Source organism: Acanthochromis polyacanthus, chromosome 21, assembly GCF_021347895.1.
Source record: "Acanthochromis polyacanthus isolate Apoly-LR-REF ecotype Palm Island chromosome 21, KAUST_Apoly_ChrSc, whole genome shotgun sequence".
In the NCBI taxonomy this organism is placed as follows: Eukaryota; Metazoa; Chordata; class Actinopteri; family Pomacentridae; genus Acanthochromis; species Acanthochromis polyacanthus.
The window spans coordinates 8,427,068-8,445,509 of record NC_067133.1 but is presented as its reverse complement, the minus strand read 5'-3'; the positions used below and the strand labels follow the sequence as shown (position 1 = coordinate 8,445,509).

The following is an 18,442-nucleotide window of genomic DNA, read 5'->3' as shown; positions in this document are numbered from 1 at the left end:
TTTCTAGTCTTTGTTTTTCCAAAGGTGGTCTTATTTTTAAGATGTGTGGACTTGACTGGTTTTAAATTTGGTTTTAGACTTATTTTAGACTGGTTTTAAACAGAGTTTAGATTTATTTTAAACTGGTTTTAAACTTGGTTTTGGACATATTTTAGACTGGCTTTAAACTGAGTTTTGGACTTACTTTAGACTGGTTTTAAACTTAGTTTTAGCCTTATTTTAGACTGGTTTTTGGATGTTTTGGAGCATCTTGGAGAGATGTTCACAGGATTCAGTCTGTCTCAGTTTCTGCCTGAGATCAGGAATTTGTTGGTTCAGATCAACTGCTGGACTTCTGGTGCTTCTTTGACTGAAGTTGGTTCTTCATGACTCTGGCTGGATGTTTGGACTCATTCTGCTGCTGGATGAATTTGGGACGATCATTTGCCTCCAGATGCTGCAACATTTGCACAGTTCTGCTACTTAAATACATGAAAAAACTATTTAACCAAGAACTGGATTACTGAACGATTCATGGCTTTATCTTTAACACCTTGAATATTTTTGTCCTTGGAAGCTGGAATTAAGAGATTTTATGGCGTTACTGTCGTCCTTAAACACAAATTTAGACCGATACGATGTGATTTACAGCTAATTGAGCACAGAAAAAAGACCAACACACCAACTGCTATGTTTCACTATATTTATATTATATCATTATCATTAAATTCAATGTAGTACCTGAAACTAACCACACAGGCTGGACAGGCGATGCTGTCCGGCCTCAACACACGGTCCCAGCAAAGAGAGAAAAGAGACAGAGAAAGGCACAGAGTTTTGAAACTGAGAAAATGACACAGAACATGATGACCGGGGGGGGGTGCATATAGACGAATACATGAGCAAAGAAAAGACCGGTAGAGGTGACTGAGCTCCAGAACTGATGCAGGCCGAGACGACAGACACAGAAAGGCACAAGTAGAAAAAGTAGGTATTTTCATTGACATTTTCTGCTATATTTTTTCTTTTTTTTTTTACCCTCGATGAATGCAGGATGAGGCTGAGGAGGAGAAGACAGCGTGAAAACAGGGATACTCGTCGCCTTCACAATAAAGGCCTCATAGCAAATCTTATATAGCTTTTTTTCCTTCTTTTTATCCCAAAAATAAAAAAGGCACAAAGACATTTGAATTACAAGATGGAGTCGGAACAAGTGTTACATGGAGTAAGCATACAAAATAAAAAGGTGTCGTAAAAACAAATAAAATTAATACTATTATTCTGACCGTCATTATTATTATTATTATTATTTCTGCCATTCTTATTGGTGTCATCAATAATTCCTCTCTGAAACAGCTCCCAGTTTGTTTGAGTCAGAGAGAAAAGAGAAAGAGAGAGACATTTACACTGAACGATGCTGCTGAGTTTACTGAGGTAAATGTTGCTGCTGGCTGCAGACCCAAACTACTGCACACTACGAACCAAACTTATTTTTAAAAATCTGACATTTTAACGCAATGGAAGGTTTTTCTTCAAGTCAACACACGTCCAGCATAGAAAACATGAATCATTTTTAAAGATTTTACAGCCAATCTTTAAGAAGTCATTGTCGGGAAGCGTTTTTGTTGAAATAAAAGAGGACTGAGACATGAGCCATGAGGAACTCCATGCCATATTCAGTGGTTTCTAATAATAAAAAACCCTCGAAAAAAAGAAATGAAAAAACTTTGTAAGTAAGAGAAAAAAAAGAATTGTTTTCAATCTGGAAAGTTGTAATGACTCTTTTATGTCAGCTGGTGTCGGCCATGTTTAATGTCATTCAGAACTTATTGCAGAAAAAGTATTTTCCATCTTCCATTAGACCCAAGTCAAAAATTTCTCAAGTAGCCTTCACCAAATTAGACAGTTTAGCTTTTCTAATGGAAATCAACAGAAGCCAAACGCTTCAAATATACTGGACAACTAAATGAAAACATGGCCACTGACTCCAACATTTTAAGAACCATTTATGAGAATCAAGCCAATCGAGTTCATCTGCAGGTAAATCTGTCTGTGTTTCACTCTGTTGAGGTAAGAGGATGAAATAGTTTTTTTCTGCTCCAGTGTTTGAAATCAAACTGACCAGATACTCAGTTTGTACCATTAAAACTTCAGAAATGTCTCAACTGTTGCTTGGAAACATCTGCAGCCGACATGTGATCGTACCATTAGTGTTCATATTATTATCAGTCATATACATTCAGTCACACATTGTGTTTATCGTGGATTTTAAATTCACATTTCACGTGTCGATTTGGTGTTTCCAGCTTCTTCAAAATGACATGACTGTAAAAAAGTATTAAGGGTAATGTATTAATGCTGTCTTTGACTTTAAGACTTTATAACCTACAGGAACATGCTGTGTAGTGTTGTCACAAGGTGGTGCTATGAGCTACATTTGCTGTAATAAACGGAGCAGATCATCGCCCATGAAGCTCATCACTGCTTTTTAGAAAAAACACGTAAAACAAGCAATTTTTGTGATATTCAGGATGTTTTTTGGAAAGATCCTGTTTCTATTAATGTTTTCTAGTGAAAGTTATTTCTGAAGTTACTTTATTTCTACCCTTAACTTGCCAATTTTAGAGAAAACATAATCACTCCATGTTATGAAACTATGACATACCAAATATACTTTTTCTGTTTAGAATACAGGAAATATCTTACAATTATTAGCAACCATAGAACAACCAATGGAGTTCCTCAAGGTTCGATACTCGGTCCTCTTTTGTTTATTGAAGAACACCCTCAAAACAACCTTAATTAGCAATGTTATACTTGGATCATGTGGACACAGAGTCAGTAGCTGCATCTTTCTATACATGTGAAATTAATTTGATGTGTGCTGCAAGAAAGAAAATGCAATATTGAATTCGAAAAAGGTAATGGAAATGACAAAATTTGAAGAAACGTCCCTTATTGTGGCTTACAGCTTTGCAGACTGACAAAGTTTTGTTAGTTTAAAGGTGTGTTACCAATTGGCAAATTATTTATTTTGTTTTAGGCTTCTTCTACACTCTTTATTACAGCGAACATAGCCTATAGCTAATGGAAATACCAAAATTTAAAGAAACGTCCCTGATTGAGGCTTACAGCTTTGAGACTGACAAAGTTTTGTAGATTTAAAGGCGTTTTAGTACTTGGTAAATGATTGATTTTGTTTTAGGATTCTTCTATATTCTTTATTACAGCTAACGTAGCCTATAGCACTCCTCTCTGACAACACTATTCAGCCCATCTGGCTAAGTTTTTTGCAACAAAGTTGTTTATAAATTTGCTTGATGGTTACACAAAAGATGCAACAACTAAATGCAGCTTTTAAACAGAGTTTGGTTCAGTGATAGCGTAACACTGTGGGTCTGCTCGCCGCAGTAGAAATGTCTGTCAAGAGTGTTTGGCCTCTGGCTAGCGTGGACCGTGGTGAGGTATCGGGGTCTGCTGGCATCCCGGCAAAAACAAAGCTTATCTGGCTAAAAGGAAATGTTGGGCTAGTTTAGTGTCATGAAGCTGCTCAGCTGCAGGCGCTCTCTCTCTCTCTCTCGTATAGTGTTAGTACTTTAACTCCTCCTTGCTAATAAAATAAAAATACTGGTTATGAATGACTATGATGTACGCCGCCTCATCCAATCTCGCTTTCACTCGCACAAACACACAAACACACATACACCTCCTCCTCCTCCTCCTCCTTATCCCTCGACCTTCATCAGAAGAAGGAGTACTGGTTATCGATGGCTCGGGGGGCCCTTGCTCCGTCCCTCTCTTCCCCCTCCACAGCTTCCAGTTGGCGGAGAGGAGTGTCCCTCTCCTCCCAGTCCTCCACGCCTCCTCCACTGCCTCCTCCGCTGCTGCCTCCACTGCCTCCTCCTGCTCCTCCAGCAGTCGCCATTGTTGCCACGGCGGCAGCAGCTCCTCCTACTCCTCCTCCACTTCCTCCAGCTCCAGGCTCAGTCTCAGCGCCCCTCTCCTGAGGGGGAGTCGGTGGCGGCGGTCGTCCCGGTGGCAGCGGAGGAGGCTGGGGAGGGCTACGGGGTCTGCTGGTCAAGTCTGAGAGGAAAGACAGGAGAAGGAGAGAAAAGTGTGAACAAATGGAGAAGGAAGAGGAGGTGAAGACAGCGTTGGAGGGAAGCAGACAATATGGCCGTGAGCGGAGTGTTCAGTGGAGGAAGTCAGCGGTCGTGCAGTCCATAGAAGTCATGGAGGACGTCGGATTCAAACACACTCACACATGAATAACTGCTGATTCTGAGCTCCATGTATAAAACCCACCAGCAGGTTTCAAATGCATGTTTGTTTTCCTTAAAAACCATCAAAATGTGACTATCTGCCAGAAAAAGAAAATTTTCACATCTCGTTTTGAAAAATTGCCAAAAATGAAGATGATTTAAAAACAAAAAAATCTGTGCTTAAAATCATGATATCTAATGAAAGCCATTTTACTATACATGTCTAAATAACCAGATGCTCTTTGGACGATCGCTAAAAATAAAAATAACTGTTTCTGCAAAAAAACTTCTGCGTTACTCACTGTAACCAGGAAGCTCCTGGCAGGTTATTTTTTTGTTTTGCAAAATTTCACGATTTATTAGCCATAAACTGTAAAAACTGATGCTTTTTACAGCCCAGATCACGCGTGACTTTTACTTTTGTCTGGAATAACAACCAAATCTAGGCTTAAAATTAGCATATTATCTGTAAAATTACACCAGTTATCAAAAAGAATCTTCAACATATATTAAAGTAATCATGTATGATTGTCGGGTGAACTGTTTGTGAAACTTTTGTTTAAAAAGTTGCGAAAAATAAACAGTTCACATTAAGAAGATTCTGTGAAAAACGAAAAATTGTTTGCGGCTCAGCTGCAACCAACAATCACATTACAAAAATTCAGAGACTTTTCGGCTGAACTGCAGGCAGTGTTTGCACAGAGCAGACGGATTGGCTCCAAAGCGTCACATGACCACACCTGCACTAAAAAAAACAAAAAGCTGAAATAAATAATGAAAAGCTGATTAAAAATGATCAGTGTGTCGGTGGGCAGAAGCTAAACCACCTCAGTCGCTCGCTGCCACGCTCACAGAGTCCGGTCTCACTTACACACAGTCAGAGATGGGGGTTGATGGAGAGTCGGGATGGCGCGTGGTGATGACATCACAGACTGTTGGCCGACTGCCCGCCCTGTCGCGGCCTGCAAAGGACGAGCCAACGGATACAACAAGACAACAACAACAGAGAGGTCAGAACAGCGGCACACACAGCAGGCAGCAGGAAGCCAGGCGACGTCTTGTTGCAGCACTAAATCATCTCAAATCATCAAAAACCCATTCCTCCTGATTTGTCTCAAGTTTTAGATCATAAAATACAGACATCTATAAAGATATTTGTGAAATTTTAGCTTCATATATCAAATAATTGTCAAAACAATTCCTTGTCGACTCACTTTCAGCAGGTTTCTTCTCGAGTTGAAATTTGAGTCTGTTTAAACAACAATATCTGAGGAACTATTAAAGACAAAAACCTAAATTTTTCACTGATATTTCTCATCATGATGATGATTCTGTAACATTTAAAATAGCAGTTTGGAACTCCACATCTCTGTTTTACTTGGATAAGACTATCTACCAATAACTTATCAAACCTGCTCAATCGGTTTTTCCTTTCATTTCTGACCAAATATTTCATATTGAAACTATTCTGTATGTTTAGTTTTGTATTAATGTGACGTGCAGCTACATGTGGTTGAGAAAATATCAGTTCTTATGTTAATGTGCTGAGAGATGTGACTTCTCAGGACAGCTTCATTTTTTTCAGAGGTTATTTGATCAACTTGTCTAAAATCACAGATTCTGAATCAATGACATGATGAGAAATAACAGTGAAAAATTCTGGTTTTTATCTTCAATAGTTCCTCAGATATTGTTGTTCAAACAGAAAAAACCTGCTGAAAATTAGTCAATGGGCAATTAAAAAAAAAAACATTTACAATATTTGATATTTCACAGATATCATTTTAAATATCCATTTTATGACAAAAACTGTAAACCAGAGGCCGTCAAGCAGAAGGCCGCTGATGATCTGAGATGGAATTCTTCTTTAACACAGACAAATTTGACATTTTTGATGGTCACTCGCTTCCAACATCTGGTTCTGACTCATAAAAGAAAAGCCACAGACAAGTTAAATGTTCACTTCATGGAGTAAAATGGAAAAAACACGTGGCTAATAGGACCTGTGGAGATGGTAGATCATGCAGTGTGTATGTAAAAGCATGCAGATGCACACAGATAATGATATTTAATGGATTTGTTTTCAGCTCGGCACCTCAGAGGTAATCCACGTGGTTCATACCGACACCACCAATAAAACAATCAATCCTCAGGCTAAATACAAGCTTTAGAAAATATGTGATAAAAGATCCTTACAATAACTCTCCCTCAAAACACAACTAAATATAAACACGGCTCCTGATTGAGATCCTGACATAAAAATATACACTGTAAAAATGTTTGGTATTTTACGATGAAAAACTGTCAATCCATAACAGTAAAAATCTGTAAACTCTAAAACTGTTTTATGCAGTTTATTTAACAATGAATCACTTTAAATAGGTTAATCAGGAGAAAAGTGTGTTATTTAGATTTTTTTTCTCTTGAAAATATACATTTCCAGACTCCTGCACAGTTTTAATGGAAAAATGCAGCAATATTGATAACAATACTATAATTTTTGCATTTAATTCTCAAAAAGAACACATTTTTTTTCAGTTAAATGTACATATTGTTGTACTGGTAATGAAAACATGCTTCAATTTATAATTTATAACAAGTAACATGGCAATTTCTGCATTATTTTACATGTAAAAAACAGAGTTTGACACTTTTGTGTAAACGGACATACGCTTTAATATTTCTGACAGCTTTAACCACAGTTTTCGCTAAAATTACATGTTTCATGTTAAATACACTAACTGTTGTGCTGATAATGGGAAAATGCTGCAATATTTCTAATAAGTTACACAAACTTAAATTTATATAGTATTTTCATGTAAATTTTCAAATTTTTAAAGGTTAAAACTTTTTTTACGGAATGAAGCACTTTTTTTAAACCTAAAATCAACAATATTAATAAATTTCTTTACCATAAATGTAGAAAACTTGTACTATAATTTTAGGGTAGCATTCTGGAAACCACAGCTGCCGGAATTTTACCGTAAAAATCAACATTTTTTTTACAGGGCAGTTTATAATTGATCTTTTTTTGAAATTTGATTACAGAAGTCAACGAAAACATCAAAAATCTGACTGTGATAACTTCCCTTAAACCTGAGAGCTGAGAAACTCAGAATCTGAAGTTATGAAGGGGAACTACTTCCTGTTAAATCAGTGTCGTCATGTCTGTACCTGGCTGGCGAACAGCGGTGGCGCCCACGAAGCTGATGAGCGTGACGTCGGAGGCGCCGCCGGACTCCAGCGGGATCGGATGCACCCGGAAGTGTTCCAGCATGTCGAAGATGGACTGAAACCAGAGGTGCTGAACTCGACACTGACCGTCCTCGTTCAGGGACAGACGAAGGTGCTGCAGGAAATCAAAGGAGGATTTATGACTTAAAACCTGGAATGTTCCTCTGAGGAACCAGGTTCCAGATGTAGGACCATCATTCTCAACATCATTAGAAAGGCTGGTTGTATGAAGTTGGTTCAACAGTATAAAATAGAGTCATCAGCATAGAGATTTACAGATGATACAAACAGCAGAAGAAATGGTTCATGTACAGCAGGGGTGTCAAATACGTGGCCCATGGGCCAAAACCGGCCTTCCACAGGATCCAATCCGGCACAGATTGATACAGAGAAGGAATTAATTGCAATTTGTAAATTTTCTAGACCGTGACAAGTTGCTTTGATCATAAAGTAAACTACTATTTGTCATTTTGCGTCTCATTTTGGTAATATTTTGTTGTGTTTTTTGTCTTTTCTTGTCGTTTGTCTCACGTTTTTATGTTCTTTGTCTCATTTTTGTCATTTTGTGTTTTGCTGTATTAATTGATTTGTGTATCTTTTTTCACGCCTTTGTCATTTTTTGCCGCTTTGTAACTTTTTTCCAATTTTTTTGTCCCTTTGTTTCGTGTCATGTCGTCAGTCTCTTTTATGGTCATGTTGTTTCTCATTTCTGTAATATTTTTCCTTGTTTTTTTGTCTTTTTTTTGCTTGACTTGTTGTCTGTCTCCCGTTTTTGTCATTTTGTTTACCGTTTGTCGTTTTGTTTCCTTTTTGTCTTGCTTGTGTTTTTTGTCTCATTTTTGTCATTTTGTGTTTTGCTTTATTTGTTGTTTTGTTTAACTTTTTGGTCGTTTTGTTAAACGCTTGTGTCATTTTTTTGTCTCGTTTGTCGCTTTGTAACATTTTGTCCAATTTTTTTGTCTCTTGTTTCATGTCGTCTCGTTAGTCTAATTTTTTTGTCATTTTGTTTCTCCTTTTTGCTGTTTTGTGTCTCATTGTTGAAATATTTTGTCTTGTTTTTGCTGGTTTTTTGTCATATAGTAAAATACTACATCATTCAGTTCCAGATACCTGTGACTAAATGTTTTGTTCCTTTGTAGACACTCTGTGATCTGTAAGTTGTAATGTGTAAATGATAAACTGAGGCATGATATTATTGAAATTGAATTTATTTTTCTTAAGAAATTTCAGGTTGTTCATGATATTTTGGAAAAAGATAATTCCTTAAACGTGAACATTTTCATAACATACTTTTTGTTAGCACTAAAACAAAGGAAATATCTGGAGTTGTGGTTATTTATAAGTTAATATGCTGTGATTTTACTGATCTGGCCCACTTGAGATCACATTGGGCTGAACTAAAATGAACTAAAATGAGTTTGACACCCCTGATCAAAAAAATCCACGTAAAAGTCAATTTTGTATTTAACGGAGTGGTCACCTAAAATTTTTCATAATGTGCATTTCTTTGTATTTTCTGGCATTTTATAGCTCCAGTAATGTAAAAGTTTATTAAGAAAATTGTCTTACTATTACAGTAATAATAATCATCACATGCTGCATATAAACAGTCTGTATATTATATAAGTAAGCTAAAATAACACTAGAAAAGAACAGTAAAAATGAATGCTGGCAGTTATACAGAGGTAAATAAAGTGAAATGACAGCTAAAAATGCCTCGCTTATTTTCCTGCTTCCCTCCACTCAGAGCTCCACCTGGACTCACCTTGGCCTTGCCCTGGAAGTTGAAGGTGAGGACGTATTCTCCACGGCGGGTTTCGCTCTGACGAACCAGAAAGACTCCGTGGCTCGCCGGGCCTCCAGCCAGAACCAGCTGAGCGGCTTTGAGGCGCGACAGAGTGCCGTGAAACCACTGACACTCGCTGAGAGGATGTTCCACCGTCTCTGCCGCCGTCACCTCCGAGAACAGGAAGGAACCTGCACAGGTGAAGCAGACAGGTCAGGCTTTAAATGCAGAATGAGTAAATAAGCAGAATACATGGAGTTTTCATTAACAGAGAGGACAAAGAGAAGTCTCAGCAGCCCTGTCGATGAATCTTACATTTCACTTTAACATCTGGATCGCATTTACCTGTAGCATCCGGCGTCTCAGCGAACGGCGTTCCCAGACTGGCTCCGCCTCCGCCGAGAAGCCTGCCGTCTGGTTCGTCGAGAGGAGCTCGAGGCGGCAGCTCTGGTGGGAGAGGATCCATGAGGGGAGACGAGCCTCCGATACCTCCATAACACACTGAAACCAACAAGAAGACAGTTACAGAAATGATTATTACAGAATGAAATGATGCCGATTGCAAAAACTGAAAATCTTAAATAAATCAGGAGACACTGATCAGTTCACAAAGAGTCCACAGGTTTGGGCATCTCCAAACCAAAAGAAAAAAAAAAAAAAACACAAAAAACATTACAAGAGGGCATAAAATCACCACTAAAGACACAAAACCACAACTAAAGACAGACAGCAAAATAAAAATCTGCAAAAAGATTCGAAATGACCACCAAAAAATGCAAAAACAAATTGTCAAAGTCACCCCAAAAAAAGATGCCAAACCACCCCAAATCAAGCGCCAAAAACAAAAATCACCCACAAAAAGATGCAAAATCACCACAAAAAACAGAAAAATTATTACAAAAAAAGGCACAAAATTGGTGTAAAAAGGTGCAAAATCACCACAAATGGATATAAAAATCAACACAAAGAGAGATAAAATCACCACATAAGGCCACAAAATCACCACAAAAAGACACAAAACCAAAATAAAAAGCAAAATCACCACAAAAGGCACCACAAACAGGTGAAATAAACGCAAAAAGGAGCAAAATCACCACAAAAACAGACGTAAAACCACAATAGAAACACACAAAATCAGGAAGGCATCACATTATTACAGAGTCAAAATCACGACAAAAAATAAACAAAATCACCATGAAAAGCCAAAATCACCACAAAAAGATACAAAACCACAACAGTATGCAAAACCACCTAAGAACCAAAATAATTGTGAAAAGATGCAAAATCATCCCAAAAAGTTCAAAATATCATTAAAAGATGTAAAATCAACACAAAATTGCACCAAAAATCATCACAGAGAGGTGAAATCGGCACAAAAAGACACAAATTATTGGTCAAAATCAGCACAAAGACACACAAATAAATCACCCCAAAGAGAAGTGAAATCAACACAAAACAACCTTAAAAAAAAACACAAAAAAAAACCAGACTGACCTTGTGAGAGTCGATCTCCGATCTCAGGCGTCCCGCTGACGTCTAACGGACCACAAACACCTTCGGCATCCTCCTGCTCACTGTGGAACAAAGTTAAAGTTACCTTCAGCCCTTCACAGCTGATGTAGAGGCAGCGTCAGACACCTGCTGCAGCCAGGTGAGTGGTTACCTGAGACAGATGCCGTTCCTGATGTCGCTCAGCCAAGCTCTCATCTGGACAGCGTCTCTGGTCTCGATCACGTACTGAGTCGGTCCGTCCAGCTGAGAACAACAAGTTCTAATGAGTTAATATGAAATAAAACTACAGAGAAACTTTCATAACGAGAAACAAATGTTCAAATATGTCTAATAACGTGATGTGTGCTACAGCAGGAAGGTCAGACATTAAGCGTTCAGAGAAAGTAGAGCAGGAGAGCAACAGAACCAGAACAGTTCTGTGTTGCTGCTCAGACTGAGATCCAGGTGAGTTTACCTGCAGCAGGAAGGTGTTCTCCTTGTCTGGGACCTCCAGCGCTGTGGTGCTCCTCACGTCCACGATGGAGCAGCAGGGGACGGTCAGCCGAGGCTTCGAGGACTGAGGATGAAAACAGAGACTCCCTATTTAATTACATAAAGTCCAGCAGCCACAGTTACTCATCAGGATAGTGGTAATTAATAATTATAATCAGAGCTGTATTCATAGAACATGGAGTTTTCAAATGGTTTTCATGTTTATGTACTCTCTACTTTATGTTTACACTGTCTGCAGTTCAATCCAACAGTCCCAGAATGTTTGTCACCTGACTGTTCATCATAGTCAAGAATTTTAGTTTTTCATGTAATCTGGTGCAAACAATTTATTATACAAGACATGTGGAAATAAGTGATTGTTATGAAATGTCACCATTTTAAGTTCAGTTTTGGGGTTTTTTTCTGCATAGCACATCAGAGATAACTAGTAAAGTTAAACCATACTTTAACAGATAAACGGTCATTTTGGGGACGTTTAAGAAAACCTGAGCGGAGAGTTAAAGGCTCCTACTTTTGGTGGAATGAAGAACTCCAGATAGTACTCCTCTCCACGCTCGCCGCCCTCTCGGTCTCGCTCTCGGAGGACCAGCCGACATTTATGCCAGCGTCCTCCCCTCCAGGGAACGTTTCCTCCGCTGGCCAGCGGCTGCACCGGACCTGCCTGAGCTGCAGAAGCCGAGGCGGCGTTGTTGTTGTCGGTGCCGTGATGCAGCAGCCCGAAGGAGAATCCGGAGAAGCCGTGGCTGCCGCTCAGCTCGTCGCTGGATGAGCTGACGCTGACTCCGCCCTCCCGGACCAGTCGGCCCACCTTCCTGGGAGGACCCATGGCGGCGGCGCTGCTCGGGGGCAGCGTGGAGGCGGCGCCGGTGGCGGTCGGGGTGAGGACGGGTGGAGGGGATCGGGACAGCCGGAGTTTCTCCAGACGATGGCTCCACTTCTCCTTCTCGCCTCCTTCGCCGTTGCTCCGCCGGCGGTCCCGGGCCGCCTCCGACAGCGACAGGGAGGTGGCGCTGCTGGAGGACGAAGGCGGTAGCGAGGAGGAGGAGGAGTGGGGCAGGGAGAGGGGCATGGACAGGGACACCGGCATGGAGGAGGTGGGCGTTGGAGGCTGCGTACCAGAGTTCCTCTTTGAGGAAGAACCCATAGCGTCCTGCACCCCCATGGTGTAGCTGTAGCTGGAGGGCAGCTGGCTCTGGGCCGAGTCGCTGGAGGAGCTCCTCCAGTGCAGGATTCCTCGGACGCTGCCGCGAACGCTGCGACCAACGCTGCGCAGCGAGAAGCGTTTCTTCAGTTTGTTTTTGGAGGAGTTGGGTGTACCGTTACCTTTGGATCCGGGCGGAGGAGTGACAGAGGAGGGCGTGATCTGAGGAGTGTGGGAGGGGTCGGCACTGTCCACCTCCAAGGACTCCGCCTCCCGGTCTTCTGGCTCGACGTCTTCCCCAACCGACGCCACACCAAGCCAGCTGTCCTCCTCCTCCTCCACCGGCGCCTCCCCGTTGCCAGGGGCCATCATGGTGGCCCTCTCCTCACGCCGGCCGTTGTTTCCTCCCACTGAGGAGCAGCATGATGACGACGAAGACGGAGGCAGCACCTGGCCGTGGGCGTACGAGTCCTGGAACCTGTCCCCACTGCGGTTCTCCAGCACCAACCGTGTCGGTGCCGGTTTGGACGAGGCCCGCATGGCGTTCGACGGTGGGAGGACTGCCGCCCCAGTCGCTGACAGTGGCGACACCGCTTCCTCTTCCAGCGAAGTAGCATCAGACTGGGGAGCCCAGCTCACCATCTCGTCCCTCCCAGAAGCGCAGCTCGGCGGTAGCGCCCCCTCCAGCTCACTCTGGAAGTGACGCACGAAGCGGTCGGTGAAGCGCCGGCAGAAGGCGGCGGCTGAGTCCGTGGAGTAGTGCGGGTTCTCCAGGAGGAAAGCCCGAAAGTGGCGAGCAAAGTCTCCGGCCGCTACTCGGGCGTGAAGCTCACAGAATTCGGTCCAGCTCAGGCAGGGCGAGGGGGACGGCGTGGGGGTGTCGGACAGGGAGGACGGGTGAGCCTGGGGTGGGGGGCTCACCAGGGGAGGGAGGGGAGGAGGCCGGGGTGACAGGGGCAGCAGAGAGGGGGAGGGAGGGGATGGAGAGGGGGAGGGAGATGGGGGCAAAGGGGAGGAGTTCGCCGCCCTCGGGCTGGGCGGAGTCAACAGAGAGCCGTTCATCCTCCTACAGATCCGTCAAATCAAACACAGCTGGACTAAATGACGGCAGCAAACACGGACCATCGGGCTGATCATTGACAGGAGGGTATGAAACGAAGCCCCGTCGACAACAGTTAGAACACGATGCACCGAACCCATGCGAGGGTTGAACAGAGGTCAGATGTCTCCAAGGCCGAGCCGTTTGCTACATTATTTTAGGAAATTTAATCGTTTCAGCGAGAAAATCCAGTTTCAGTCAGACAGTAAACTGAAGGTTTGATGATTCAGAAGGTCTGCCTCTTCTTCAGCGTCTGTCGGACATCCAGAGGAACGAAGCCACATCCTGCAAAACACAAACTTTAAATTCATCTGCAATAAAAACTCTGTGCAAACTTCCAATATAGAAACATGTGGGTTAGGACAGGATAGCAAAAATAAATCAGAAATACGCTAAATTAAGAGGAATTTGTGGTAAAAGGATGGATTTTAACCCTCTGAATCTGGTTTTTCAATTTGTAAAATGTATTAATGCAGATGCACTCCCATGGCTCATTCTAAACAGAGTTCTTCAAGTCGTCTGATGATATTATCCAGTATTTTTTCACTTTACAAGCAGAAAAACTAAATATTGTAACCCTGCTTCTGTGCAGCAGTTAATGGGGGTTATCTGCCCTTGTTTTATTTTTCACTGCAGTTCAATTTTCTTTGCTGTGGTTCATTTTTCAATCTAAAGTCCTGCACCTCTATGGAAACAGAACAACATGAAAAAGGAGAGAGAACTCAGAAATGTGCTGCTTTTGCTACCAACACCGGAAAAAATGGAGGCTTCACATAGTTTAGATATTTGTAGATTTATGTTTCTCGCTTTTCTGTTGTTTTGTGTCTGATTTTTGGAATGTTTTGTTTCCCTTCTGTCATTTTGTGTCCGTTTTTTGTCTCATTTTGCCATTTTATGCCTCACTTTTGTTGTTTTGTGTCTCTTTGGTACAATTTTATCTCTTTGCAGTTGTTTTGTATCCTCATACTGTAGTTATTTTCCTCTCTATACTTTTCCTCTCTACTCTGCTCATCAACTGTAAAAAGATGTTTCACCATGCTGACTGTATCTTCCAACAACTTGCTCCTCTGTCCACCGTATTTATTTTATTGATTCATTAGTTTTGATTTTCCTCTCAGTCTCTCTGTGGAAAACCAGCCTGCAGTTTACTTTAAAACTCAGATTATTTCTTTTTCAACACAATCGGTTGCAAATGGTTTATTCATTTTTTAGCATTTTCTTATATGGGACATGTGCAATAAGTAACTCTAATGAAATTTTTTAAAATTTTAAGGTTAGATTTTGTTCCTTTTCCAGAGACAATTTCACGTTACACGGGATTCATAAAAGGACCGCCGACAATTCTTTCTATTTTTACAGCGGGTTTGGGAGGATAATATGCATTTTATTTAATGTAGGAAGACTTCAAATATAAATTTTGTTTCATTCAGTGAAAATGTCAAAGGATAAATGGGAAAATATAAGTAAGATATGTATCAAATATTACTCTGTAATTCAAATTCAAGATTTTTTGTAGTAACAGATTTCAATTGTGTGGTTCAAATTCGAATAAATGGCAAAATGAATGATAAAAATTCAGTTACCAGTGGCACATATTTCTGGATTTATAAAATACTTCAAGTGCCTTTTAGGGGTTAATACTTGTTTCACTGGTAGCTGAGTATTTCCACAGTGTTTTGTCAGTAGCACTTCTACTTAAAGGTTGTAAATACTTCTTCCAACACTGCAAATGTTTTCTGACTGAGGATCCAATTAAGTTGAGTAAACAAGAGTAAGGAAAAACAGAAAACTGTGGCTCCGTCCACACGAAGACGAAACGCTTAAGTTTCAAAAACGATCGCCGTAAAAACGAAGGCGTCTCAGAAATTGTGTGCGTCTACACGAATGCACTCGATACGCATGGAAACGCTGTAAAACACAAGCCAGACCTCTAGGGGCACTGTAACGATATGACGGAAATGCGCAAACAGAAGAAATAAAAAACTGTGGGCATGCGCACTTGCGGCAAAAGTTGTAAACAGAGAGCTTCATCAGCACATTTGCTACACTGTACGCCGCCATTGTTGTTGTCATGGCGCGTGTAGCGCATGCGTGTCAATGAAGATACGAAACTATGACGCAAGCGTTTCTGAAAAGCAGCAGATCACCCGTACACACGGAGCTGCGTAAACGGCATTTCAAAATCTTTCCACTCTGGAACCCGTTTCATTCAAAAATGATCGTTTACAGACCCCCAAAATGCCGTCTTTGTGTGGATGATACGCAGATTCGGCAAGAAACTTATGCGTTTAGACTTCGTTTCGTCTTCATGTGGACGGGGCTTGTATGTAAGAGAGGCAACAAATAAGAGTCCGCAGTTCAAATTCAGTTTTACTGCAGTTATCCAGGTGAAACAATACAGATTGCAATTTTGTGGTTTGAATACAAATTTAAATATAAATGAATAAAACTCAGTTTCTAGCTGAACATATTTCAGTCACATGGAATTATTTAGTAACTTTAATGGATAATATTTGTTTTAATTGTAGCTTTGTATTTTCACAGTGCATTGCTAGTACTTTTACTTAAATAATGACTGTAAATACTTCTTCCACCACTCTAAAACAGGCTGACCATTACTAGTGGCAAATAGTGGATGTTAAAGCACCCATGAATCGCATACATTTTAGATCACCTCGCTTCATGTGTTAACTGAACTCAATTTAACTGCACTTATTCAAATTAAACAACATAAAGTCAGATTGTGTGGTTTGTATATAATTTGTTAATATGGCTCTTCAAGTTAGACAAATAAAATTCGATTAGAATGATTCAAATTCAGTTTCTAGTGACATGTTTCTCCCCTTAGAAATAGTTCAAATACCTTGATTGGATAATATTTATTTTACTTGGAACAGAGTATCTTCACAGTGTGTTGCTCTTACTTTCACTTCTACTTTTCCCACCACTGTAAAACAGATTAACCATGACTAACCACAAGTAGGAAATCTTTAAGCAGAGTTCAGTGACATATTTTTTAGATCAACTCGTTTTCATCTAAGTTTTTTTCTTAAAGAAAATTTAATTTCCTTCAGTGAACATATGAGAGGATGAACAGGAAAATAGAGAAAAGTTAGACAATAAATATAAGCCTGCATTTTAAATTCAATTTTACTGCAGTTACCCAAGTTAAAACAATATTGATTCTAATTTTGTGGTGCAAATTCTAATTTTCAAGTTGGGCAATTTAAACTCAAATATAAATGACTGAAATTCACACACATTTCTGCCATTAATAAATAGTTAAAGTAACTTTAGTCGATAATGCTTGTTTTACTGGTAGCTGAATATTTTCACAGTGTGTTGTTGGTACTTTTCCTTAAACAAAGACTGTAAATACCTCTTCCACCACTTTATAAGACTGATCGTTACTATGTGCAGGTAATGAACGTTAAAGCAGAGTTAAGTGACATAAATATGAGATAAACTCGCTTCACTCGTTAGCTGCTAACACGAACTAGCAGGCAATGTGTGAGTCTTGCTCATTCAGCTTTCTTTAAAGACGCTAGCTAGCTAACAATGGCAAGCCAGGTTAGGGTTGCTCACAAAGCTGCGGTTCGTTACTCCTTTTATTCGCCACCTGCGGTACTGTGCAGGTGTTTTTCGGGCTCTAATTGTCGCTGAGATGAGCACATATTGAATCATCCGACTGCAGCTAACGCCAAAGATTCTTTGCGAGCTAAGCTAACCGTTAGCCAGCTAGCTAGCTATTAATAAACCCAGCTATCAATATTGGTCCAGCGCAGCGTGTGGTGTCGGTTCTACCTGTAAATCACAGTCCGCCGTGCTGCTCCGCGGCTCCAGGTGAAGCTGGCACACCTGTAGTCAGCCCTCCAGTCCACATAACGGAACAAACATCCTCCTGAAGCTTGTTGTTGTTGTTGCTAAATATGAATATTGCTATGCCTTGCCTGGACCCGTTCTTCTCGCTCTGCCCGGCGGCTCTCGCGATACTCGGAAGGTCGGCAGTGAGAGTTGCGGCTTGTTGTTGACAGCTACAGTTATAAACAGCTGGATGTGGAGGAATGAACCGAACCAGCCAAACCCTCCACACAGAACCGACCGACCCGCTGCTGGTGCGTCCTGACTGGACAGAGCTCAGTCCTGAGGGTCCGAGATCAGCCTCAGTGCACCAGAACCACCAGAACACCTGCAGCACATGTTCAGTAACTACTACTGTCCTGCTTTATAAAGTGAGGCTTAAAGTGAAGTTAATAGTAGTTGTCTAACCTGTTAGCTAGTGGTAGCTAGTAGATAACCTTAAGACCTCCCGGTACTTTTACACTAATATGTATTATTGCAATAATATTGGGGAATTTGTTTTCTGGAAGAAGCATTTCAATGTACTGATAGTAATTTCATAATATTTTTTTTCTGCTGATTAATTCTGACACATAATTAAAAAATTAAATTAATGACTGAAATCACACACATATAACCCAGAAACAACTTCAGTTATTTTGATGATTTTTCATCTTTATTGCACAGTCCAGCAGAGCAGAGATGAAAACAACATTCAGATTTCACTTTGAGAAACTTTACTGTCTTAAATTACAAATAGAAAAACATTTGAACAGAAAATATAAAGTTAGTTTTGATTTAAACCTCAGAACCGATGAAACATATTTACAAGGAAGGGTTTTGCGTCTTTATGATTTTTACATCAATGAGAAAAGGGCCAAAGTCAGAAGTTGTAATCCTGAACAGTCTCGGTGCTCCAGAGTCCATGTTCCCCTTCAGTCCACCTCCTCCACTGTGGGCCCCTGGGTGCTTCCTGCCTGCTCTCTGCAGCTGCCTGCAGGCCTCCCTCCCTGATACAACTTGCTGATGATGGGGTTGCACACTTTCTCCAGTGAGAAGAGACACAACAGGATCACAAAATTTAAGAAAAGAGACCA

The 18,442-nt window shown here is 40.8% G+C and overlaps 1 protein-coding gene across 2 annotated transcripts; it reads right to left on the bottom strand.

Moving 5' to 3' along the window:
- Positions 1-668: 668 nt before the first annotated feature.
- On the bottom strand, positions 669-17,534 carry sh2b1 (SH2B adaptor protein 1). Of its 2 annotated transcripts, XM_051941400.1 has the most exons (10): positions 17,310-17,534; positions 11,777-13,790; positions 11,228-11,329; positions 10,925-11,016; positions 10,756-10,835; positions 9,607-9,762; positions 9,241-9,452; positions 7,416-7,590; positions 5,113-5,203; positions 3,890-4,062 (listed from the first exon to the last, which is right to left on the bottom strand). In XM_051941400.1, the coding sequence occupies exons 2-10, from the start codon at positions 13,466-13,468 to the stop codon at positions 4,041-4,043; spliced, it is 2,622 nt and encodes an 873-aa protein (XP_051797360.1). In that variant the 5' UTR covers positions 13,469-13,790; positions 17,310-17,534; the 3' UTR covers positions 3,890-4,040. The 2 variants fall into 2 exon arrangements, with proteins under 2 accessions (XP_022055641.2, XP_051797360.1); XM_022199949.2 differs by lacking the exon at positions 5,113-5,203 and having other exon boundaries at positions 669-4,062.
- Positions 17,535-18,442: the final 908 nt, after the last annotated feature.

Excerpts from the sequence above, each read along its gene's own strand:
- sh2b1 (XM_022199949.2), bottom strand. The coding sequence starts at position 13,468 with ATGAACGGCTCTCTGTTGACTCCGCCCAGCCCGAGGGCGGCGAACTCC. Across the intron at positions 9,763-10,755 it reads CGGAGATCGACTCTCACAAG|TGTGTTATGGAGGTATCGGA; the intron begins GTCAGTCTGGTT and ends TGTTGGTTTCAG. Across the intron at positions 7,591-9,240 it reads ACTTCCAGGGCAAGGCCAAG|CACCTTCGTCTGTCCCTGAA; the intron begins GTGAGTCCAGGT and ends GATTTCCTGCAG.